The 25,071-nt window shown below is 38.9% G+C and overlaps 1 protein-coding gene across 1 annotated transcript; it reads right to left on the reverse strand.

The window, feature by feature from the left end:
• Nucleotides 1-382: 382 nt before the first annotated feature.
• On the reverse strand, nucleotides 383-23,582 carry LOC124527137 (phospholipid scramblase 4-like). The gene is made up of 8 exons (XM_047100397.1): nucleotides 23,465-23,582; nucleotides 20,956-21,066; nucleotides 11,137-11,372; nucleotides 7,248-7,290; nucleotides 6,116-6,342; nucleotides 3,333-3,494; nucleotides 1,331-1,489; nucleotides 383-427 (listed from the first exon to the last, which is right to left on the reverse strand). The coding sequence occupies exons 1-8, from the start codon at nucleotides 23,580-23,582 to the stop codon at nucleotides 383-385; spliced, it is 1,101 nt and encodes a 366-aa protein (XP_046956353.1).
• Nucleotides 23,583-25,071: the final 1,489 nt, after the last annotated feature.

The following is a 25,071-nucleotide window of genomic DNA, read 5'->3' on the forward strand; positions in this document are numbered from 1 at the left end:
CAAAGACTGCTCTAAAAAGCTTGCCATTTCATGACCCATTAATGTGAGAGCCCTGGGATTCATTTTCCCTTATCTCAGCGTAAGTAAAGTGTTTTCAAGCTCATTGTATTATGTTTACTTGGTTAATGAGTTATAGCTTTTTCAAGGTGAACTCCTAGTCTACCATGTAGACAGAGAGACAATCAATTAAAACACATGGTTCAATCAATTAAAACACGTGTTCTTGCCCTTACACTCAGCCTACCTGTCAGAGCTAATACCCAGTAAAAATAATCTGCAAAAGCAGATACATATATTTGCAAATAATTCAGGGGATTATAAGCCCAATCCAACTTCTCTAATTTTTTTTAATTAACCATAATTGTTGATTTGCTGTGTCCATCTATCTTGATGAACGTCGTGGTGATCTTTCAAAATACATGAAGTCCTGAAATTAGAAAAAAAAAATACATATATATATATATATATATATATATATATAATATATACATATATATATTAGAGAGAAAAAAAGAGACAACTGTATGTATACAGATGGATACATAATTAGATGCAATGCATAAAATATTATCCTTTATAATTTATCAGGCAATCCTCTTGCTAGTTAAGAATAAATAAATCTAATGAAATCTTTATGAAGAGGACCTAATATGAAGAGCAGCAATTAAAAACTTGGAACTATTGGTAGCCAACAACCTTTCCATTTGGGGGTACCAGTTAACTAAATTTTCATTGTTAAAAAGACGAAAAACTTGACAATCAAAATTAAATGTTAAATATACCAATTGCAGTACATTAACTACATTTTTAAGGTAAATATTTTCCATTTCATTTCTATGCTTTACTTATGAATATTAGCCATTAATCAGCCAGTAATACAGCAAGGGAACTGTGCCTACTAAATCTAAGGAAGATACAACTCCAAGGAGTACAATGACAGAGAGGCAATAAGGTGGAGGGAAAGGAAATCAGCTCTGGAGTTATTTTATTTTCTCAAGAAGTCAAAGGACAGGCATCTTTAAGTAATGAGAAAGACAAATAACATGCTGTGATGACAATCACACCCACTGGATGTCTAATATTCTGGCCCCTGTACTCAGATGATAGCTAATGTTCATCACCCTGAAAAAATCTAAGTATTTCTATCTCCATTTTACAGATAAAAAGAATGAGGCCGGGAAGTGTTCAACACTTTGCAAAACATGTCACTAGTAAGTGGTAGAGACAGGCACTGGCCTAGTTGCAAATGTTATTGCCTTCCTATTACACTACACTGCATCTCATTGGAAAGAATAACTCACTCAAGACAAGTCAAAAGTAAAAGGCTTACAATGAGGAAGCAGGCTCCAAAAATCATGGCTTTCATCTTCACATCCATATCTAAAGGGAAGTGAATTTCAAACTGGTCAGCATCACCCATTGCTGATAACAGACCGTTCCACTTCCTAATAATACTGCCGATGTTGGATACACCATCAAGGGATTTGACCTAGAAAGAGAAGCATGTGACTTAATTATGATTAAAAAGTACTATACGTTTCATTCTTCTACTTAGAAGCACTTTACACTGAGATAAGCATAAATACAGTACAGGAAATTAATAACAGTAATAACATAATTTCAAATAGGGAATTATGGCCAAGATGGGTTAGGTGCCTTGCAACTGGTTAATAACTGAGCTGGGATCAACAATAGCCAGGTTAGCCAGGGAGCCCACCTGTCCATCAACTGATGAAAGGATAAAGATGTGGTACGTACACACACACACACACACACACACACACACACACACACAATGGAATACTACTCAGCAGCGAAAAAGAATGAAATCTTGCCATTTGCAACAACATGGATGGAACTAGATGGTATTATGCTAAGTGAAACAAGTCAGAGAAAGACAGATATCATATGATTTCACTCATATGTAGAATTTGAGAAACTCAACAGATGAATATAGGGGAAGGGAAGGAAAAATAAGATAAAAACAGAGAAGGAGGCAAACCATAAGAAACTTTTAAAGACAGAGAACTGAGGGTTGCTGGAGGAGAGGTGGGTCAGGGATGGATTAAATGGGTGATAGGCATTAAGGAGCGTACTTTTTGGGATGAGCACTGAACATCATATGTAAGAGAGAACTCACTGAGTTCTACTCCTGAAACCAAGCCTACACTGTATGTTAACTGACTTGAATTAAATCAAACAAAAAATCCAAAAACCAGAACTGGGGCATATCTGACAGTTCTCAGGCCAATGCTCTTGTTTTCAAGAGCAAATGAGGTATGATTTGAGGGAGGTATGATTTGAATTGATTTTGAAATTCTTCTTCATATAGTAAAGGGTGGGAATTGGGGATTGGGAGGGAGTCTCTACAGTCTAGAGAAACACATGAACAAAAGTAAGGAAGCATAATTCTACATACTTCACAAACTTCATATAATCAGTCAAGTTTTTGTGGGTCAAACCCACCCTGTTGTATGTCAGAATTCCGAAGAGCTTTGGCTTCTCAAAGGGGGACTCAGGCACTTGCTAACTTTTGGCGATCAGAATGATCCTATATACTCTGCCCCTGAAATGTGGCTACATTTTCTATTTCTCTACAGTGGTCTTTTAACAAATAAGCAATGCCTGAAGAACTAAAAAGGTTTATTGGGTGTCATAGAAAATACTTGAATGAGCAACTTTAGATAAAGAGCCTTGCTGAATTGCAAGACATCTTCTAAGAAGCTCAGGAAATATTTCTAAGAATCTCCTTTGTCAAATTCATAGGATAATAAGCAATCATTTTGTAGTCAGTGAAATAAAGGCAAAACAGGAGGATTTTTCATTTTTCTGAGAAAATGTTATAATCTATTATGAGTTTTATCTATGTTATCAGTGTTATCCTGTCTCTTGAGGACACAGACAGACTTCCACCATGCAGATAGACGATTTGCACAATCTCGGGGTGATCCATATGTTCTGTGATCTGTTGGGCACTTTCATTGCTCAGGACCTGTATCCCAATCCTGCAAATCTTTGGTAAAAATGGTTAATTAAATACAACCAAGAACAAAATAAATGGAATCTACTGGGCTATTTTCTTTCAGGTTTAGTGTTTTACATGGGTCCTTCTCATCTTCATCAAACACTGAAATCATAAACAAAGTAGCTCACATTCTGGGAAACATTAAGCAATCCACCAACAATAATTTGCAAATGATTTGATGTCAACCGATAACTCTTTCCTCCTTCTACTTTATTCATTCATGTGAAAAAATAATCTAAAACCAAACAATTCTAAGGTCTGTCTGTACATGTTGAAAAAATACTAATAATGTTATTTTTACATTTACCTCGAAAACAGAATCTGAACCACAGCCATAGGTTGAACATGGCCCACGTACTCGCATCACATTTTCTTTCTTCTCATTCTGGATGCTGTAAACTGCCCTGCACAGGTTCCAGTGTTCTGCAACAAAGCCAATGGTGACACCAGGAGGACACTGCACCTCCAGCTGCAAAGAAGCAGTGACAGAGGGAAGGATGCTACATATATACCCGTATGCACACACACCGTACGTTCTTCCCTCATGCAAGGACTGGAAAAAATGTTAATGGTACAGACTCCTCCATTGTACCCCAGGCTATTTCTTAGGGGTGTGTGTCAGTGAAAGGCCTTGAGAGGTGAGGTCACATTTCCCTTTGGGACAGACTTACTGCTTGTTATACAATGATCGTTTCTCCAAGCTCAGTGTTTCTCAGCTGTATGCACACCCGCCCGCTCCTCTGAGTTAACCCCAGAGAACTTGGGCGCAAGGGGTCTATACCAACATCCGGCTCCTGACGCTGGTACTGCTTCCTGTGCTGTAATAAGGTTCTCTGTCTCTGCTCTAGGTGCCTCATGTCTTCTGGCACGGTCCGTGACAAAGTAACAAGGTAACTTCCTAGACTTAAATCCCAGACATGACAATTGTAATAGAAAAGAGAAAGACAAAAGAGGCATTCTGTAAACTGTATACTGTGGAAACAAAGGATGTGTGTATGAATATATAAAGCCATTTTTACAAGTTTTAAAATTGTCCAGTACCCTGTTTTAACTAATCATCTTTATAATATTCCTTTGTGAAGAACTAAGATCTTCATATTTAATAATAACATGAGCCATAAAATTAAATTATTTAGTAAATGCTCAGAGTTGATGGCTCTTCTGGTGTCATTTATACTTTTCTAACAGTTTTGAGTCCACTGGGTCTCAAGGGCAGGACTACATAGCTTCACAAACTGCCAAATCAAGGCATTATTTAAAAAAAATTTATTATTGTTCACATATATACATTCAAACATATACATAAGCATATAAATTTGATAACTTCCTAGGATTAAGATCTCATATAAGTTTAAGCCTAAGGGGGAAAAAAACTGTAAACAGGTAAATTACTTTAAAAAAAATTCATTTGAGAAGAAGAAACCCAACTCATCAATACGAAGAATTCCTTGTATCGTCAAAAGGGTTGAGGATTAAAGGTGAAGATTCATCTCAAATTTAAGGCTATTATAGGGCGCCTGGGTGGCTCAGTCGGTTAAGCGGCCGACTTCGGCTCAGGTCATGATCTCGCGGTCCATGAGTTCGAGCCCCGCGTCGGGCTCTGTGCTGACAGCTCAGAGCCTGGAGCCTGTTTCAGATTCTGTGTCTCCCTCTCTCTGACCCTCCCCTATTCATGCTCTGTCCCACTCTCTTTCTTAAAAATAAATAAACATTAAAACAATTTAAAAGAGAAAAAAAAAAAGAAGTGTGGTAAATTGTATACCTTTTGTTTCAGATTCTGTGTCTCCCTCTCTCTGACCCTCCCCTGTTCATGCTGTCTCTCTCTCTCTCCAAAATAAATAAACGTTAAAAAAAAATTTAAGGCTGTTATTACAAACACAGTAGTGAGAGAGAAGATACCTGGGAACAACAACTAACATTCTCTGAGCACTGTACTACCTGCCAGGTACTGTAATGACAGTTAATATTCATTTACTATTTAATCCTCAAAGCAATCCTGCGTGATGGTACCATTTTTATCTCCATGTTATAGGACATCAAAACACAGAAAGGCTTGTAAATAAACTAACATTCAGGAAGTGCTGGTACTGAACATAATCTGTCTTTATATATCCCAGTAATCCCATGGGATATTATGCATAGTTATGTACGGAAGTACTGAGGCCCAACGAAGTTAAATAAATTATACCAACATAAATAGAAGGCATATCTAGAATTCAAAATTCTGGTTGACCTCTGTCTAAAGCTGCGTCTTTTCCCTGCAGCAAACAACCTTCCTAGAGCCTCACAGGTTATAGAAGAGGAACCCAGCTGTAACTCAGAACATCTGCTTTCCAGTTCCAGTGCTTGGTGGAGTGTAACACGCTCATCAGGTGCTTAATTTTCTGAGCCACCCTTTCTTTACCTGTGGCAAGTTGTGGATTGGGATGGACAGTGTACAGTTATCTGAAGTCTCTTCCAGTTCTAGGGGCACCTGGGTGGTTCAGTCGGTTAAGCGTCAGTCTTCAGCTCAGGTCATGCTCTCGTGGTTCGTGAGTTTGAGCCTCTCATCGGGCTCTGTGCTGACAGCTCAGAGCCTGGAGCCTGCTTTGGATTCTGTGTCTCCCTTTCTCTCAGCCCACCCCTGCTCACACTCAGTCTCTCTCTCAAAAATAAACATTAAAAAAAGAAGTTTTTAAGTCTCTTCCAATTCTGAAAGTATACAATTATGTCTAGGGACACCTTATCTGGGGTTATGTTGGTGCATTTAGACAAATGTGTGTGACTTCTGTTCTAGGTAACAGATACATTTCTAACTCAGTAGACACAACCGACAGAACTGTGGTCACCAAATAATCCTGATTTGAGCCTGAGCCCCAACTAGCACCAGAAGACAAGAACCCACAAGAAAAAAACCCTCTGTGATTTTCCTCAGGTGAGACAATTTGGCGGCCCTCCTCCCCATCCCCTTTCACCCCCTCGGCTCTCTTCTTTCAGTCTGACCAGCAGAGCCAGTGAAAACCCCCTCATGTGTCATTCTGGAAGGAGCACAGCGATGCTGTCAAGAGTTGGATCAGGAAGAGACAAGGAATTAGACTTGTGTTCTCTGACCTCTTGCCTGGTGGAGGGACAACAGAAGCAACAGCAGGTGCATCTGAAAGGCCTCTGCATGGTCATGATTTCTCGGCCCATACAGTCAGTGACCCGGAGGACGAAGGGCCTTAGTGTCCGATAAGCATTTCTGGTAAAGTCGTCTGTGTCTTCATTTACGATGTAAACCATCTGGTCCAGGTTGTTTTTAATATCATATCCATTATTAGTTTCAAAAGATGTGATCACTAAAAAATAGAATGAGAAAGCCACTTTAAATTAGAAGCAGTTAAAATGGGCCTCAAGAAGTCCTTTTGTAGTATTCCTTAGGTGCTTAAAGCAAAATAGCTTTTTAAAATTTTGAAGTGAACTATATTCAATTGATTAGGACACCAAATAATTCACTTGCCCAAAAAGTATTCAGTAATTTTGAAAATTTTAAATGAAGGTCAGTACAAAACGATTTAAAAAATTTTTCCACATAAAAGCAAAGACTGAAACTATACTCCTGGTATATCTGAATTCAGAAAGCTTTCATTAAAAAGGCATTTAAATAAAAGTATACTTTTTACCATAAATGAATCTGCTCATGAAATATACTGAGATGACTAGGGTCATTACCAATTGCAATAAAGAAAGTCAGAGACTGTGGTGGTCAAATGAATGTGTGGAACTGGGGATAAAGTGAAGGTTAATAATCAAGTGAGGATGAACTGAGACCAGGCATTATGTTGACTGTGATTCCTTTTTCTTCCAAAGCAAGGGCACTGGACTAGAACTTCGCAGATTTAGATTCTATGTCCAGCGCTACCACTCATTAGCTGACTGTGGTGCCTCTGGTGAACTCATTTAGTGTCCTTGCTCCTTCTTTTCCTCTTCCATTAAAGATGAATATGTAGAATATGGTATGGGGGTTGACCAGATAAAATATAAGTCTTTTTCAAGTCTACGAATGTATGTATCATGTATACATAGGTGAAATTATACAAAATAATTCCCTTTCTTACTTTTCTGAAAGGGTAAAAGAAGACAGTCTTTTCACTTCGAACCACTAAGAAATGACCAATATAAATAAAGAACAAGATATTGGGTAATGCAAATTTCCACCTGATTCAAATTTCCACCTGCTGAACACTAACAAAATTATACATACTTTCCAGAGGCTCAAAATGCTGAAGGACGTGAATGGTGTCCAGCTGTTGGGATAGAACAAAGCAATTAGGAAAAAATAATCACAGAATTAAATCAATGTTAGAAAAGGAACTGATGAGATGGGTATAAAAAGGTTATCAATTGATACCAAAATATCTTTTCAGCATTGAATGGAATAAAAAAAAAAAATTAGTGAAAGTAGCCTGTCTGCACCTGTTCCGCAGAGGAACACAGGAAAACCAGTGTTCTCCAGTTCTATGTTAAAAGACAAACAGTTGCCTGGTATATAAGAAAATCATTTTCCTGCTGCAGTCACAGCATCCAGAAGAAGCTGTGTGGACGTAGATGGTTTCTAGCTCAGTCCCAACTCACTGGTCTTATCGACACGTCACTCACAGACTGGAGTTGCTGGGGAAGTTCAAGACAGTTTAACGTGGACCAACCACAGAGTAGGCTATTTTCTCAGCGGCTTACAGAGAGCAACTCAGCCAGGGACCTCACGCAGGAGTATCTAGTTTTATCTTATTTTCACAGGTACCTCTGGAAGATGTTCACACACTGACTTCCAATCATTTGAGCTACTAATGCCAGGGTCTTCACTAGGTGCAGGCTTTAATTAAAGGAGAGGGTCCACAAGGGCTGGAAGCATGTGATTATATTAGGGCAAAGGGGAAGAAACATTCTGGGATGGGATCTCTTGAAAAGGGAGCTGGGAAAACAACTAGATAAACTTCTACCTTAATGTCACATAGGAATCACCCTAAAGTCAGACAGTTTGTTGGGCTCATTACCTGATAGAGTTGAGAATATTCTAGCAGAAAAGAAGAAACTTCTTTGAAGACAGAGTAATCACATCTATATAATTTTATTTTTAATTTTTTAATGTTTACTTATTTTTGAGAGAGAGAGAGAGAGAGAGAGCGTGTGTGTGTGTGCATGAGCGAGCTGGGGAGGGGAAGAGAGAGGGAGACAGAGGATCCGAAGCATTTTCAATGCAGAGCCCAATGCAGGGCTTGAACTCACTGTGAGATCATGACCTGAGCCAAAGTTGGGACACTTGACTGAGCCACCCAGACCCCCCTCTATATAATTTTAGATATATAGATCATTCCTAATCCCTGAGACCAGCATATCACCTGAAATGTCATATTTCACCAAGTATTCATTGAATACAATGGCTAATAAAAGAATACGTGAATGTGGTAATAAAGGAAGTTAAAAATAACCAGACATAAATGTTTTGTGGTGTTTAACTGATTACAGAGGGTATGGAGAGGATACAACCCTTCCTTCATTAAAAAAATTTTTCTAAAAAAAAAAAAAAAAAAAAATTTTTCTGATATAAAAACACAATCCGGTGAGGGGGTGTAAACACATCTTATAAAATACCAAAAGTGGTCACTAAGATGGTTTATAGTTCCTTTAAAAATCCAGAATTAAAAGTCAAAATACTGTTGATAAAAAGCATCCACTGCTGAGTACAATATTCTAAAGAAATAATGCCTGTTAATACAAAAGAAGTTTGTCCAGAAGACACTATGGCTGTTAAGGAGCAGTTCTCTAACAAATTGGGGGAGTCACTGGCCACGCCAACCCTCTAGAAAGAATATAATCCTGCTACTTTGGATGCTCCAGAGTATTGAGAGTCCCGATAATGATTCATGGAATCCGCACAGGAGACTGCAAAAAGGATAGGATAAGGAAAATGATAAACCAATGAAGGGCTGTTTGCATACAAAGTGTTTCCACTAATAACATCCACACAGCTACCACCTGTTGGATGGACCCTGTGTGCCAAAAATAATAAGCACAGTATAAAGCTTTCCTTCTTAAAAATTCTCCTAAATTCATATAAAAAAAAAATTCTCCTAACAACCCAATAAGGTATGTATTGCTAGTACTATTTTATTGATGATGAAATTCAAGCACCAACAGGTTACAGAAGTTATTGAAGGCTGTAGAGTGAGGAGGGACGACAGCTAGAATTTAAAACCAGGTTGGTCTGTCTCTAAACCTGTTTTGTTTCCTTTCTCACTTATTTTTTTTTATTCAAAACAAACCTGAACAAAGAAACAGAATTCATAAAATGTGTTAACTTCTGTCAGAATAGAAGAAATTAAGAAACTGTTTTTTAATATTTAGATGAACAAAATTAAAGTTATACATTTAAAAAAGAGAAATGACTGCAGATCTTGGATTTCTAAGGACAATTTCTATACTTATCATCTAGTATAAAAAAAGGAACTTTTAAAACGTGATTAACTATAAAGCATTTTTTAAGCTTCTGAAATAACGTAGGGGTTTACTCTACCACTGTACTTGAATGGTGCTGTAGTTTGTCAATATTTTGCCAAAACAAAAACTGAATACAATTTTTGGCTCATGTGAAATCTCAGTTTTTGTGATCCAACTGTTTTGACTTTGAAATATCAACACTATAACACTGTACCTATGGTTCTCAATGCACAGGATTCAGAAGGTCCCTGTCAATATATAAAATGGAAAAGAGAAACACATCAACTCCAAGGAGTATTTGGTTGGTTACGTGGGGAGACATGTGTTGAACTGGCAAGTCCCTTGCTTATAAAGTATTTCATAATGTCTTTACTTATTTATTTTTAATTTGCATCCAAGTTAGTTAGCACATAGTGTATTAATGATTTCAGGAGTAGATTCCAGGGATTCATCCCCTACATATAACACCCAGTTCTCATCCCAACAAGTGTCTTCCTTAATGCCCCCTCCCCATTTAGCGCATCTTCCCACCCACAGCCCCTCCAGCAACCCTGTTTGTTCTCTGTGTTTGAGTCTCTTCTGTTTTGTTCCCCTCCCTCTTTATGTATTATTTTTGCTTCCCTTCCCTTATGTTCATCTTTTTTGTATCTTAAATTCCACATATGAGTGAAGTTATATGATATGTCTTTTTTTTTTAAGTTTATTTATTTATTTTTGAGAGAGAGACAGAGAGAGAGTACACAAGTGAGGGAAGGGCCGAGAGAGACAGAGAGAGAGAATCCCAAGCAGGTTCCGCATCGTCAGTGCAGAACCTGATGTGGGGCTCGAACCCATGTACTAGGAGACCATGACCTGAGCCGAGATCAAGAGTCAGATGCTTAACAGACTGAGCGGCCAGGCGCCCTTCCTTTTTCTAAAATCAAACATGATTCAATAGGTTCTAAGTTATTTCCAATACTAGCTTTATCTTATTTTCATTAAGCAATATTTTTGAGTTTCTGACATGTGGCTTTAAAAACACCATTTGGAACACTGATTTGACGTACTGCCCCAGTTTCTGATCTGGATACCCTGGTGCCTCCAGAATGTGCATAGAGGTGGAAAATAAGAATTCACTGTGTTATGGGAAGAGATTCTCTGGAACTTGGCCTGAAGCAAAACCCTTGGTAGGTTTCCTCTTTTGATTTACATTTTATGTTTGGAGGGTGGCAGGGAGTGGCTAATGAAAATCAGGGGTAATGAGAAAAAAGGATGGGCAGAGACCCCCAGTGATTCACTCACAGTCTGTTCTGTTCTCTTTGATGTTGTTTTTCCTGGTGTTAACTCTTCACTTCTATGCAAATGAGAATTGGCATCTTTGATAGTTTTTCCTCTAGTCCTGTTTTTGAAACCGCCTTCAACAGGACACCTTGCAAATCTTAAAATTCAACATACATCCTTCAGAAAACCGTGCCGATCCCACCAAATACATTCCTGTATTCCTCATTTCCCCTTCACATTTCTGAAATGAGTACCACAACTCCCATGGTCTCACAAACTGGACCTCTGTCATCACTGACCTGTCCCTTTCATCTACTCTATCTAGCTTTGTATCTCTTCTTGTCGGATCCCCAGTCATACTTCATAAGATCATCATTTGGATTTGTGAGGACTACCTGGGTTAAGTATTCCAGACCAGGAGGACAGTTTGGTATAGGAGGAGGCCCTGGCATCCATGTTACTGAAACAGGCTGATTTGACATATGGTATTTGCCAGGCTGGTACTGGATAGGATGGGCACCACCAGCTGGCTGGTACGAGAAGAAGGTACCGGGCTGCTGTGGGCTGTTGTATCCCATAGGCAAGCCTCCTGCGTAGCCTGCAGGTGCAGGGACAGCTGGTCCAGGGGGTCCTGTATCCAAAAACAAATGGAAGTGTTATACACTATTAACACTATAACACAGCAGAAGTTAGAATGACCTTTTCCATAACAAAGACAGGTATCCCACAACATCCACTTAAGAATAAAACATGATCCATTTTCTGAATGTGTACCATGTACCAACAATGTACTCAGGGGCTTCACATATTACCTCATTTAATCCTCTTAAACCTTAGAAGACAATTATGCTACACAAAGGTACAGAAATAAGATCTGAAACATCAAGTAACGTGTTGGCCTCTCTCTGTATTAGGTTCCTCCTTTGGAGACATCAATAATATACCTACTTCATTAGGTTATAGTGGGCTTAGCCCAAGACCTAGCACATAATTGGTACTGTACACTGATGTTATTAAGGTCATTGAGATAGTAACTCAAAGGGGTGCTTTTAATGATGGCTCTATCATTCCAGAACAGTTTCATCACCCCACAAAGAAAATCTATACCCATTAGCAGTCATTCCCTATCTTGTGCCCCAGCCCACGGAACCACTGTCACTACCGATTTGCCTAACCTGGACATGTCATATAAATGAAATAACGTAACATATAGCCTCTGTGTCAGGTCTCCTTCACTTCGCACAATGTTTTCAAGGTTCAAGTGACCATGTGGTAGCATGGACTAGTACTTGATTCCTTTTATCGCCGAGTAATATTCCATTGCATGCACATAGCACATTTTATGTATCCATTAATCAGCCAATGGACATTTGGGTCATTTCTACTTTTTGGCTTTTGTAAATAACACTGCTGTGAAATTAGTGTACAAGTTTTGGTGTGAACCTAAGTTTTCAATTCTTGAGTATATACCTAGGAGCGAGAAACTAGCCTTAACTTTTAGAAGAAACGGCCACCCTGTTTTCCAAAGTGGAAATTCACTGGTTAATACTCCTACTGCTGAACTCATTTATTAGTGCTAATTGTGTGTGCGTGTGTGTGTGTATTCCTTATGATTTTCTATATATAAGATCATGTCATCTGCAAACAGAAATAGGTTTGCTTCTTCCTTTCCAATGTGCATGACTTTTATTACTTTTCCTTGCCAAACTGTCCTGGCTAAAACCTCCATACAATGTTGAACAGAAGTGGCATGAAGAGATATCGTCTTGCTCTTGACCTTAGGAGAAACACTTTCAGCTTTTGCTATTAAGCATGATGTTAAGCTGTGGGTTTTTCATAGATGACTTTTATCAGGTTGAGGAAGTTCCCTCCTATCCCTAGTTTGTTGAGTGTTTTTTATCATGCGGGATGTTTCATTTTGTCAAATGCTTTTTCTCTATCTACTGACATGATATGATTTTTGTAGTAATATTCCATTAATATGGTACATACACGGGCTGATTTTCATATGACAAACCAACTTTATCTCATATTTGGGATAAGCGGCACTTGGCCATGGTAATAATTCCTACCACATATTGTTAGATTTGGTTACTACATTGTTAGTATTTTGTGGAGCATTTTTACATCTATATTTATAAGGAATATTAGTCTATGGTTTTCTATAGTCTTCTTCTGATTTTGCTAATAGGGCAATACTGGCCTCACAGAATGAATTGGGAAGTGTTCACTGTTCTGTGTCTTGTAAAGGACTGGTATTAAAATCTTCATTAAGCATTTGGTAGAATTCACTAATGAAGCTGTCCAGGCCTAGGCTTTGTCAGAATTTTTTTTTAAATATTTATTTTGAGAGAGAGAGAGAGAGAGTGTACATGCGTGCACGTGTACAAGGGGGAGGAAGGGCACAGAGAGCAGGAGAGAGGAGAGAGAGAGAGAGAGAGAGAGAGAGAGAGAGAGAGAGACACCCCCAAGGGGGAGGAAGAGCACAGAGAGCAGGAGAGAGAGAGAGAGAGAGAGAGAGAGAGAGAGAGAGAGAGAGAGACACCCCCAAGCAGGCTCCACACTGTCAGCAGAGAGCCCTATGTGGGGCTTGAACTCATGAACAGTAAGATCATGACCTGAGCTGTGATCAAGAGTCTGTTGCTTAACTGACAGAGCCACCCAGGCGCCCCTATCAGAAATTTTTAAATGACTAATTCAATCTCTTTACTTGCTATATAGCTCCATTCAGGTTTTCTATTTCTTCTCGGAGCCACTTTCAGTTGTTCGTATATTTCTAGGAATCTATGTCTTCAGGTTTTCTAGTTTGTTGGTATACAATTGTTCATAGTATTCTTTTACAATACATTTACATTTTTGTAAGCTTTTTAGTAATGTCTCCATTTTCATTCTTGATTTTAATATTTTGAATCTACGTTTTTTCTTGGTCAGTCTGGCTTAAGATTTCTATTTGTTGATATTTTCAAAGATCCAACTTTTGGTTTTGTCCATGTGGCCCACTGCTTTTCTTTTTCACTATTTTATTTACCTCTACTTTAAATTCTATTATTACCTCCTACTTAAGGTTTGGCTTTTTTTTTTTTTAATTTTTTTTTTTTAACGTTTATTTATTTTTGAGACAGAGAGAGACAGAGCATGAATGGGGGAAGGGCAGAGAGAGAGGAAGACACAGAATTGGAAGCAGGCTCCAGGCTCTGAGCCATCAGCCCAGAGCCCGACGCGGGGCTCGAACTCACGGACCACGAGATCGTGACCTGAGCCGAAGTCGGACGCTTAACCGACTGAGCCACCCAGGCGCCCCGGTCTGGCTTCTTTCTAAGGTGCAAAGTTGGGTTGGTGGTTTGAGATCTTTTTTTAAAAAAAAGTTTTCTAATGTTTATTTATTTTTGAAAGAGAAAGAGATAAAGTATGAGTGGGTGAGGGGCAGAGAGAGAGGGAGACACAGAATCTGAAACAGGATCCAGGCTCTGAGCTGTCAGCACAGAGCCCGATGCAGGGCTGGAACTCATGAACTGTGAGATCATGACCTGAGCCAAAGTCGAACGCTTAACCAAGTGAGCCACCTAGGTGCCCCTCCTCCTTTTTAATGTAGATGTTGATAGCTACAAATTTCTAAGCTGTTTTAGTTATATCCCATAAGCTTTGGTATATTGTGGTTTCATTTATCTCAAAGTATCTTCCAATTTCTCCTGTGATTTTTTTTTTTTTTTTTGTCCTTGGTCATTTAAGGGTGTGTCAATTTCCTCAGATTTCCCAAATTTCCTTCTATTTTTATTGATTACTAACTTTAGTCCATTGTGAAATCTGTATGATTTCAGTTGTTTTAAATTTATTGGGATTTGTTTTATGGCTTAATCAGTAGCTCTATCCTAGAGAATGTCCTATGTGCACTCGAGAAGAATGTATATTCTATTGCTGTTGGGTAGACAGTTCTATATATGTCTATGTTTAGTTCGCTTTATAATATTGTTTACAGCCTCTAGTTCCTCTTTCATCTGCTGCTTAGTTGTTCTATCCATGACTGTAAGTGGGGTACTGCAGTCTCCAACTGGTATTTATTGAATTGTCTATTTTGCCATTTAATTATGTCAATTTTTGCTTCATATATTCTGGAGCTCTGTTTTCAGATGTATACAATCGTTATGTCTTCTTGATGGGCTGACACTTCTGTTATAAAATGTTCTTAAACTCTATTAACAATTATTGCCTTAAGGTATATTTTCTCTTATGTAGGTATAGCTATTTCATTAATTCTTAACAACTGAGAAACATTGTTTTAATACAGCATTTTACAATCTGTACGTACATTACTGGGCTGTAAAATCAATTTAATGATTCACAATTGCAATTTTTAAAATAAGATTTACTACATTAGAATGAAGTAAAAAAGAAAAAAATCAAACTGTATTGCCTGTATGCTGTATACTCACTGAACTGAGTGCTGCTTGGTGAAATGTTATATATAGCATATATATAATAAATATTATATAAATATTGTTACATATATACGTGTGTGTATATTTATTTATATATATATATTTATATATTTATATATTTACATATATATTTATATATATTTACTGTGGGTCATAGTAGGTTGTCATCAAGAATGCTTGAGGGGGGCACTTGGATGATTCAGTCAGTACAGCATAGGACTCTTGATCTTGGGGTTGTGAGTTTGAGCCCCACATTGGGTGTAGACATTACTTTAAAAAGAAAGAAAAGAAATTTAAAAAAAAAGAATGTTCGAAAGCCAGTGATTTAAAGACCCTTTTGTTTAACCAATGTAAAGAAAGAAAAGATTCTATTCTAGAATGGAAAAGATGGAGACGTTACAAAACTATGATGCATAGAAGTTTGTTTTCACCATGGTTAGAAATAGTTTTGTGGATACTCTCCTCAAAGGCAAAAAACAAATCTTATCTAAATATAGGTTAAACTAAGTGTCTCTCTGAAAATTGCTATTTATTAAATTACTGCTTATAATGTGCATATATGCATGTATCTGTGTTTTCTTATACATGTGCTCAAAAATTACTAGATGTTGGTACAAAAGACAGCAAGGAGTGTTAGAAGGCAGGATTCACCTCATGTCTAAGTAAGTATGCTAAAGGGAACAAGATGAAGATAGTTAAGCTTGGGCTGTGATGTTGAAGCCCCCCCACTGATGGTGTCCTATTTCCCAAAGTAACCCAGGCGTTGGGCACTGTGGGTCTACAGACTGGGGAATTGGTATCTTTTTGTTATCAAAAAGCAATGCCACACAGCTGTGTAGGGCAGGGACTGATTTTCCTGAAAAATGGAAACAGTCCCTTGGTAGCTGTTCTTTGAAAAGGTCACTCTTACAGAATTAAAAGATTTGAAAGATCAGGTTAAGGTGGAGAGTACTCTCTCTCAGAGAGCCCAGAGAACCAGGTACTGAACACCATGCACCCTAGGAAGGAACTCCTGTTAGAGGAAACTATGTTTACTATTTTTATAAGAGGGAGAATAGTTAATACTTACTGAGCTTTATTATGTTCCAGGCACTGTTAACTACTTGACATCACCCTTCTATGGTAGGGACTATTATGATCCTGAATTTACAGAGGAAGAAATTGAGGCATAAGGAGGTTAAGTAACTTCCTAAAGAATCATTGGTGTCAATATGTGACAGAGTCAGAATTAAAACTCAAGCATTCTGACTGCAGATGCCCCCTTAATTAAAATACTCCCTTTAGATCAAAGGCTAGGTAGAGGCTAGGAACATCCAAAACAGGACTCTATGGATGGCCTTGGCACTACAGACTGGAAGAGCAACTCTAGCTGGCGGCTGTTTTTTTTTAGGCCTTAAGTTCTGTACACACACACACACACACACACACACACACACACACACACACACCTCTCCTGTGGGATGTCATGGTACAGGAAAAAACAGCTTAGCTAGCAGAAAGCTGGCTTCAGAAAGGGTAAGAGGTGGCCAGCATAGAGGCAAAGCTGTGGTCTGGGGTCTGCCAATGCTGACGAGACCAACCACCACCAGGAAGGGACACTCCCCCAAACTTCCAGAAGTTATTTGGGATGAGAAATAAAGAAAGGTGACACTTTCTGAGCAAGGCAAATTGGACAGAGGGTCAGATTCTGGTGAGCTGGGCATTAAAGGGGAGAGTGGCTTCTGAAGCTCATGAAGTCTGGGACATTTTGGTTACTCACAAAAACCCCACTCATGAGCATCATGAATTGTAGAACTATTTCTTCCAATACTCACTGAGAACAAGGCTATGAAATAAATCAAGCATTCCTTTATTTGGGAAACATGCCACAAGCCCATTTCAAGGACGTGCTGCTGTGCCTGCTGCTAGAAACAGAAAGAGGTAGAAAGACACATCTGTCTTCAAGGACATTCAGTTCTGTGTTAAATACACAGATTAAAAAATAAAAAGTGAATGGTTATCATGAAGCAAGTAACTTGTGCGATCAGACGTGGATTCACAGTGTGCGAAGAGATTATAGAGGAGCAGTGCCTAGCCTAGGCAGAGGAGGTACCCTGTGGGGCTAGTGCTGACAGGTTAGACCCGGCCGGCACCTCCACAATGGGCAAAGGTTTTATGCAGGGAGTAGGTGCGAAATGAACAGCTGCACAGGGGAAACCCATAATTGCAGGGGGGCAAGGTTATGTATGGAGACTGAGCAGACAAGGCTAGAAAGGAAGGAGGGAGTGATGATTATGAAGGATCTATACACTGTTCAAAGAACCTAAACCATACGCCAATAAAAGAGAAAGTGAAGTGATCAGACTTACACTTGGACCCTTTGTGGATGAGGTTAGGTTAGGCAGGAGGTGCCTGCTGCGGGAGGGCCGAAAGAAGGCAATGTAGGAAGTCTAATAAGCAACACTGAATGGACAGTCCCATCTCAGTAACAGACTGGATATGAGGAAAGATTCTCACATTCTGACATGGGTCCCTGTGGCCTCCAGAAGAGAGAAAGAATACAGGGAATGTGTTCCGGAGCAAGACGCCCAAGCTTTATTGCAGATCACTTAGCTTGAGATCTGGGGTCCTTCCAGGGGAAGTGGTCTACAGGCAGGTGGAAATGCAAGTTCAGACCACAGGAGACTGATATGGGTGGGGGCTAAGGGAGGCTTAAAGTCAAAGGAATTAAGGGCATTAAAGACAAATACTTTATAGTAGTTCAAGTTCCTTCATGTTAATTACAGGGATCTAATTTGCATCTGTCATCATAGATTAAGTACATAATTCAGCCACTAGGTGGCGATCACAATGAATTTTTGTTACTATATTTCATAACTGAAAATTCAGTTGTATACTCTACTAGATAATGTTTTTCAATTTATCTAGTCATTTGATTTAAATGACATATCCTACTCTCTTGCTAATTTTTTTTTTGATACAGAGGAAAAGACACTTTCTCAGATGAGCAGAACATGGTTACAATCAATGTTACTTAAAAATGGTAGAGGGATGCCTGGGTGGCTCAGTCAGTTAAGCGTCCGACTTTTGGTTTCAGCTCAAGTCATGGTCTCACAGTTTGTGGATTCCAGCCCCACATCAGGCTCTGAGCTGACAATGCAGAGCCTGCTTGGGATTTTCTCTCTCCCTCTCTCTCTCTGCCTCTCCCCTGCTCAAGCCCTCTCAAAGACAGATTATGTAGATCATGTTGACAGTCACTGAAGTAAATTTAGAGAAATGGTCAGATATAGCATGATTATAATTTAGGACTGTCAACATTGTGGACTTAGGAGTTGAGCTAGTAACGAGGGGTTATATTGGACCAGATCTACACAACATGCATATTTATGAGGGAAAGGGGAAAAGGAAACCCTGCTGTTTTCAGAAAACACCTCAAGGTTTAACTGAGCTCCATGGATCTTGTGTCTAGAGCCAAAACAACATTTTACCATGATCCTGTGGGTACTGAAGTTTTTTCTCCTCTCTCACAGACTAACTCAATGGTTTCCACCTCTAAATATACACTTAAATATATATTTAGAGAAATATTGCAGGCTGCCTGGGTGGCTCTGTCGGTTAAGTGTCCTACTTCGTCTCAGGTCATGATCTCACAGTCTGTGAGTTCGAGCCCCGCATCGGGCTCCCTGCTGACAGCTCAGAGCCTAGGGCCTGCTTCAGATTCTGTGTCTCCCTCTCTCTCTGCCTCTCCCCTTCTCTCTCGTTCTCAAAAATAAAGATTTAAAAAAATTAAAAAAAAGAAATATTGCTACACTTCATCATTTTCTAAGTCATTAAAATGTATTTATGTAGAATCCTATTTCCTTCCTTACTTCAAAAGTAAGTGTATTTCTAATTTTAAAAATTTTACACATTGCCCAATTACTTTCTTTTTTAAAGTTTATTTATTTTTGAGACAGACTGATAGAGTGCAAGCAGGGGAGGGGCAGAGACAGAGAATCCCAAGCAGGCCCCATGCTGTTAGCACAGAGCCTGGTGCACGGCTCGAACTCACAAACCACGAGATCAAGACCTGACCTGAAACCAGTCAGTTTGATGCTTAACCAAATGAGCCACCCAGGTGCCCCACTTTCTAAAAAGACTATAATAACTCAAATTTCTACTAACATTATGAGCATCCATTTCACTGAGTCACCAACAAGTAAATTCAAACTTCTAAAGATATTAGTATAACTCCTTAGCACCCAAGGCCATTTACCTCCATTTCTCTTGCATTTGATCCATGCATGTCTCATACCGGACCTTCATAACCTCATGCTTTTGTACAGATAGTTCTTTTTTTTTTTTTAATTTACATCCAAGTTAGTTAGCTTAGTTAGCATATAATACAATAATGTTTTCAGGAGTAGATTCCAGTGATTCATCCCCTATGTATAACACCCAGTGCTCATCCCAACAAGTGTTTTCCTTAATGTCCCTTGCCCATTTAGCCCACCCCCCCAAAGCCCCTCCAGCAACCCTGTTTGTTCTCTGTATTTAAGAGTCTCTGGGGCGCCTGGGTGGCGCAGTCGGTTAAGCGTCCGACTTCAGCCAGGTCACGATCTCGCGGTCCGGGAGTTCGAGCCCCGCGTCGGGCTCTGGGCTGATGGCTCAGAGCCTGGAGCCTGTTTCCGATTCTGTGTCTCCCTCTCTCTCTGCCCCTCCCCCGTTCATGCTCTGTCTCTCTCTGTCCCCCAAAAAATAAATAAACGTTGAAAAAAAAAAAAAATTTTAAAAAGAGTCTCTTATGTTTTTGTCCCCCGCCCTGTTTTTATATTATTTTTGCTTCCCTTCCCTTATGTTCATCTGTTTTGTATCTTAAAGTCCTCGTATGAGTGAAGTCATATATTTGTTTTCCTCTGACTAATTTCACTTAGCATAATACCCTCCAGTTCCATGCACATAGTTGCAAATGGCAAGATTTCATTCTTTTTGATTGCCGAGTAATACTCCATTGTATATATATACCACATCTTCTTTATCCATTCATCCGTCAATGGACATTTGGGCTCTTTCCATACTTTGGCTACTGTTGATAGTGCTGCTATAAACACAGGGGTGCATGTGTCCCTTCAAAACAGCACACCTGTATCCCTGGGATATATACCTATTAGTGCAATTGCTGGGTCGTAGGACAGTTCTATTTTTACCTTTTTGAGGAACCTCCATACTGTTTTCCAGAGGGGCTGCACCAGTCTGCATTCCCACCAGCAGTGCAAAAGAGATCCCCTTTCTCCACATCCTCGCCAACATCTATAATTGCCTGAGTTGTTCATGTTAGCCATTCTGATAGGTGTGAGGTGGTATCTCCTTGTGGTTTTGATTTGTATTTCCCTGATGATGAGTGATGTGGAGCATTTTTTCATGTGCCTGTTAGCCATGTACAGATAATTCTTTCTGCCAGGCATGGTTCCTTCCTCCTTTTCTTTGAGTGAGAAACTCCTCAGCAAGCCAGAAAAATTTGACTTCCTCAGTTAGGTCTTCCCTCAAATCCTTGTTAGAGCCAGTTACTGTCATCTTGGCCCTACAACATCTTCTTCATGTTTTCATAATGGAGCAAAGAGAATGCCATCAGGATTTGTACAACCTCCTTCCTCAGTAGCCTACAAATATATTCTAATTGACATCTGGTAAACTACTTGGCACCCCGGAAGCTTCCAATACTTATTTACTGAATCACTCAATTAATTACTCTTAAAAGCAATCTTAACTATTATCATTTTCTGGAGAGGTGAAAAGAACCTTTCTGAATATTTAACTCACCTGGTACAAAATGGGAATTATAGTCAGGAGGTGCATCAGGCCTTTGATCAGGAGACTTTATCTGATTGTCCTTCTCATCTGCAGGTTGCTCAGGGGCTGTGGGGATCACACCTTGGGAAAGGGAGAGGGGACATGATTTACAATGGAAGTGATAATGTAATAACAGAATATATTCATTTTTTTTATCCATGAATCTAACTATGAAACACACTACTATATTTTAAAGACACATGATTCTTTATGTATATTAGCTTTTAACCTCTTAATATGTATTGATGAATTTTCAGGCTGACTATAGATTGAAAAAAAAACTAAGCGATTATTCACATTGTGCTATGATCAAAGCAACACACTTTTACGTTAGTGGTCTGGCTGACTTCATGCTGATTCCCACCCACTTGAACTCCTTGCACATTTGCAAAAACTGTTTTCCCCACTGTATGTTATGGAGAACACAGTCATATATAGAGTGAATCTTATTTTTTCCCTAACCTCTTTTGGAAAATGACTGTGTTTAAATAAATTCAAAACATAACATGATAAATACGTAATGGCTTACGATGCAGTGGTACCACACATAACTCATTTAGAGGTGGTTTAATCTACCTCTCCAGTAAAAGCAACCTTGCTTGCTGTAAATACTGCAAGGGAGGAACTGAACTCACTTTCCATGACGCTATCTTGTCCTCTTGTTGCAATCAGAGAAATGTCTCCTTGTATGCCCTACAAGGAAAAATTCTGAATCTCTTCACCAACTGACTTTTATTGCAAGAAAAGCCCAAGTCCCATAAATGTGGTGTTTCTTGCCTTCTGTCATCTCCTACATTGCTGGGAAATGCAGGCCTGCTTTTGAGCCCTCCTCTATGCGGGCAGACTGTCATCACAGGTTAATTAAGATTATACTCTTCTTTGCAGACTTACTTTCTTACTTTTGTTTCCTTTACTTTATTTTCCCCACATATTTGAGAGATCTTTCAGTACATATGTGCCCACATAACTCCCTTTTAATCCTTTTCTGCCAAAGGTAGATAGAAATGTTCACATGTATAAATGAACATATACATGTTTTCTCCAAATGCTAACAATAAATAAATAAATAAATAAATAAATAAATAAATAAACAAACCTCAAAAGAAAATAAACTCCAATTTTTTAGGAAAAAAATCACACAATTCACATTTGAAAATAAAGCATATTAAAATTTATTCATAAAAATTTACCTGACATTTTGAAGAATTCCAATTAGTCCTGAAAAATAAAACATTTTTTTAAGTTTATTTATTTTGAGAGAGAGAGAGAGAGGGAGAGAGAGGATGAGCAGGGGAGAGGCAGAGAGAAGGGGACAGAGGATCTGAAGCAGGCTCGGTGCTGACAGCAGAGAGCCCGAAGTGGGGCTCAAACTCACGAACTGTGAGATCAAGACCTGAGCCAAAGTTGGACGTTTAACCGACTGAGCCAACCCAGGCAACCCCAAAATAAAACATTTTAACACTTTAAGATATATGTATGGTTACTATTACGACTTAGTGATAACATGTAAAGATCTGTAATATTTTTAGCTGTCAGTTACCTTTCATTCATTCCTTCATCAATTCAACAAACACTTACTGAGCACCTATTATGTATCAGGCACTATTATGGATGTTGAAAATATAGCAGTATGAAACTAATATAACACTGTATGTGAACTATACTGGAATTAAAATAGAGGAAAATAAAGAAAGTATAGCGGCAAACCAGATGGGCACTCCTGAAGCTTATATTCTAGTGGAGTGAGACCTAAAAACATGTCAAATACATAAGTTTAAATTTAGATACAGATAGTAAATTTAAATTTAGTTTTAGATAGTCACATAATTTACATTTGAGATAAATCATAATAATGTGTTCACAAAAGACCTATATACCTGGCTGACATTTTTGAAGAGTTCTAATGAGTACTAAAAATAAAATGTTTTAAAGCTCTAATATATTTACACCAACTTATATATACATTATTACTTAGTAATACAAGTAACAGGTTTTGTGGGGTTTTTTTAAGTTTATTTATTTAATTTGAGAGAGCACACATGTGAGCAAGCAAGGGAGGGGCAGAGAGAGTCCCAAGCAGACTTCATGCTCAATGTGGAGCTTGATGCGGGTCTCAGTCTCACAACCGTGAGATCATCAGATACTTAACCAACTGAGCCACCTGGATGCTCCATTTTGTGATTTGTGTCTACAAAAATTACATTTTGTAATTTGAATTACATTTGTAATTCATTTGTATTTTTCAATTACAAATTCAATTACATTTGTAATTACATTTGTAAAGTGAATTACATTTCACTAAGTTTTGTATTAATTCAACAAATATTTACTGAGCACCTATTGTGTAGGCACTACTATAGATGTTGAAAATACAGTAATAAACCAGAGAAACAGTTGCCCATCATGCCGGAGACCCTAATTTAGTGCCATGAGATTAAAAACACCTTAACAAATATTTCAGATTAAACTGAGGTAGTACAGTTATAAAGAAACAAAGTAAACAGTTCAGGAAAAACATGGATGGCAGTCCCAGGAGGTTCAGGGAAAGCCTCTCCCAGGAGGTAACTCTGAGCTATGTGAACTACAAAAGGCGGCATTACACTAAAAATGTAGGAAGAGAGTTGTAGGACAACAGGAAATATGTGCAAAGGCCCTGAGGTGGCACTGAGTTCGGAATACTCAAGGGTGACAAAGAGGTCAGGTATGACTGGGACACAAGGAATGAGGAGAACGGAGGGAAGAGATGGAGACAAGCCTGATCACACCTGAAGGCTGAGGCAAAACATCTGCAATTTGCTGTAACTGCAGCTGGGAAATCTTTGGAGGACTTTCATCAGTGGAGTGATGAGATCTGATTACACTTTATCTTGAGGGGGCAAGAGTGGAAGTATGCAGTGAAGACGGGATGGCAGCAGTAATCCAGGTGAGCCCGATGCTGGCTTAGACAAGCAGGTAACATGGAGAGGGTGAAATGTGGTCAGAAGCAGAACCTGCAGGAGTTTCTGATGCACTAAGAGGAGTCAAGACTGGGTGTCAGTGTTCAGGCCAGGGTACCTGAGTTGATGACAATGCCATTAACTGAACTAGAGAGGAAGATGGTAGGGAAAATGGCGGGGACTGGGGAGGGTAGGAATCAAAAGTTCAGGGGCGCCTGGGTGGCTCAGTCGGTTGAGCGTCCGACTTCAGCTCAGGTCATGACCTCATGCTCGTGAGTTCCAGCCCCGTGTTGGGCTCTGTGCTGACAGCTTGGAGCCTAGAGCCTGCTTCAGATTCTGTGTCTCCCTCTCTCTACCCCTCCTCCGCTCATGCTCTGTCTCAAAAATAAATAAACATCAAAAAAAAAATTTTTTTAAGTTCAAACTGGGCATGTTTTAAGAGACCAAAATAAGCTTATTTCATTTAAATAAACAGTAGATATATGTAAACATTATGAGAATAACTCAAGAGAAATAAACCAGAAGTTGAGATGGGATTTGAAACAAGGGGTGGGGAGAGATTTCAGGAATTCATTCAAGATAATAAAAAAAAAAAATAGTTATTATCAGGGAAAGGAATTTTAAGATATTTGAGTTCTGGATGATAACAATTAACAAGGAGAACATCAACAAAGGCTATTATTTACTGAATGCTTATCTAATGTCAGACAACAGGTTGAGCACTTCCCATATATTATTTTTAATCATATTATCTCGCTCATACATAAATGGTCAACCCTGCTAAAATCAAGTACTTCTTAATTCAAAGTTTCTTTTGGATTTTCTTTCCAACGTTTCGACCTATTCATTAGATCACAAAATGTGGTCATTTGTGGTCACTGTGAACTGAGTAGCAGCAAGTCATCAATGCAGAGTAGGTATGTCGAAGAAACATCAGATCACCATATAAGACAGTAGTCAATACGGATACTGAGTCGACTCACTGAATACCACCATGGCATAAGCCAGTGTGTAGATTTCCAGCTCACGTGACTGTCTTGCCAAGCATGGGTCAAATACCATCAACCTTGTACCATTTCCACTCACATCTGGAACTCCAGCTAGTTGTACAAAGTCCTCTGTGTCTTAAAGGCTAAAAAAGTATTCTGGG

The sequence above is a fragment of the Lynx rufus genome, unplaced genomic scaffold (genome assembly GCF_022079265.1).
Source record: "Lynx rufus isolate CCGP_SWC_20201006 ecotype Redwood Valley unplaced genomic scaffold, mLynRuf1.p SCAF_5, whole genome shotgun sequence".
Classification (NCBI taxonomy): Eukaryota; Metazoa; Chordata; class Mammalia; order Carnivora; family Felidae; genus Lynx; species Lynx rufus.

Coding starts and splice junctions, on each gene's coding strand:
- LOC124527137 (XM_047100397.1), bottom strand. CDS start 23,582: ATGCCGCCTTTTGTAGTTCACATAGCTCAGAGTTACCTCCTGGGAGAG. Junction 21,067..23,464: donor TACTTTGTTTCTTTATAACT/GTACTACCTCAG, acceptor CCCTTTCCCAAG/GTGTGATCCCCACAGCCCCT. Junction 428..1,330: donor TTGGAGCCTGCTTCCTCATT/GTAAGCCTTTTA, acceptor TTCTAATTTCAG/GACTTCATGTATTTTGAAAG.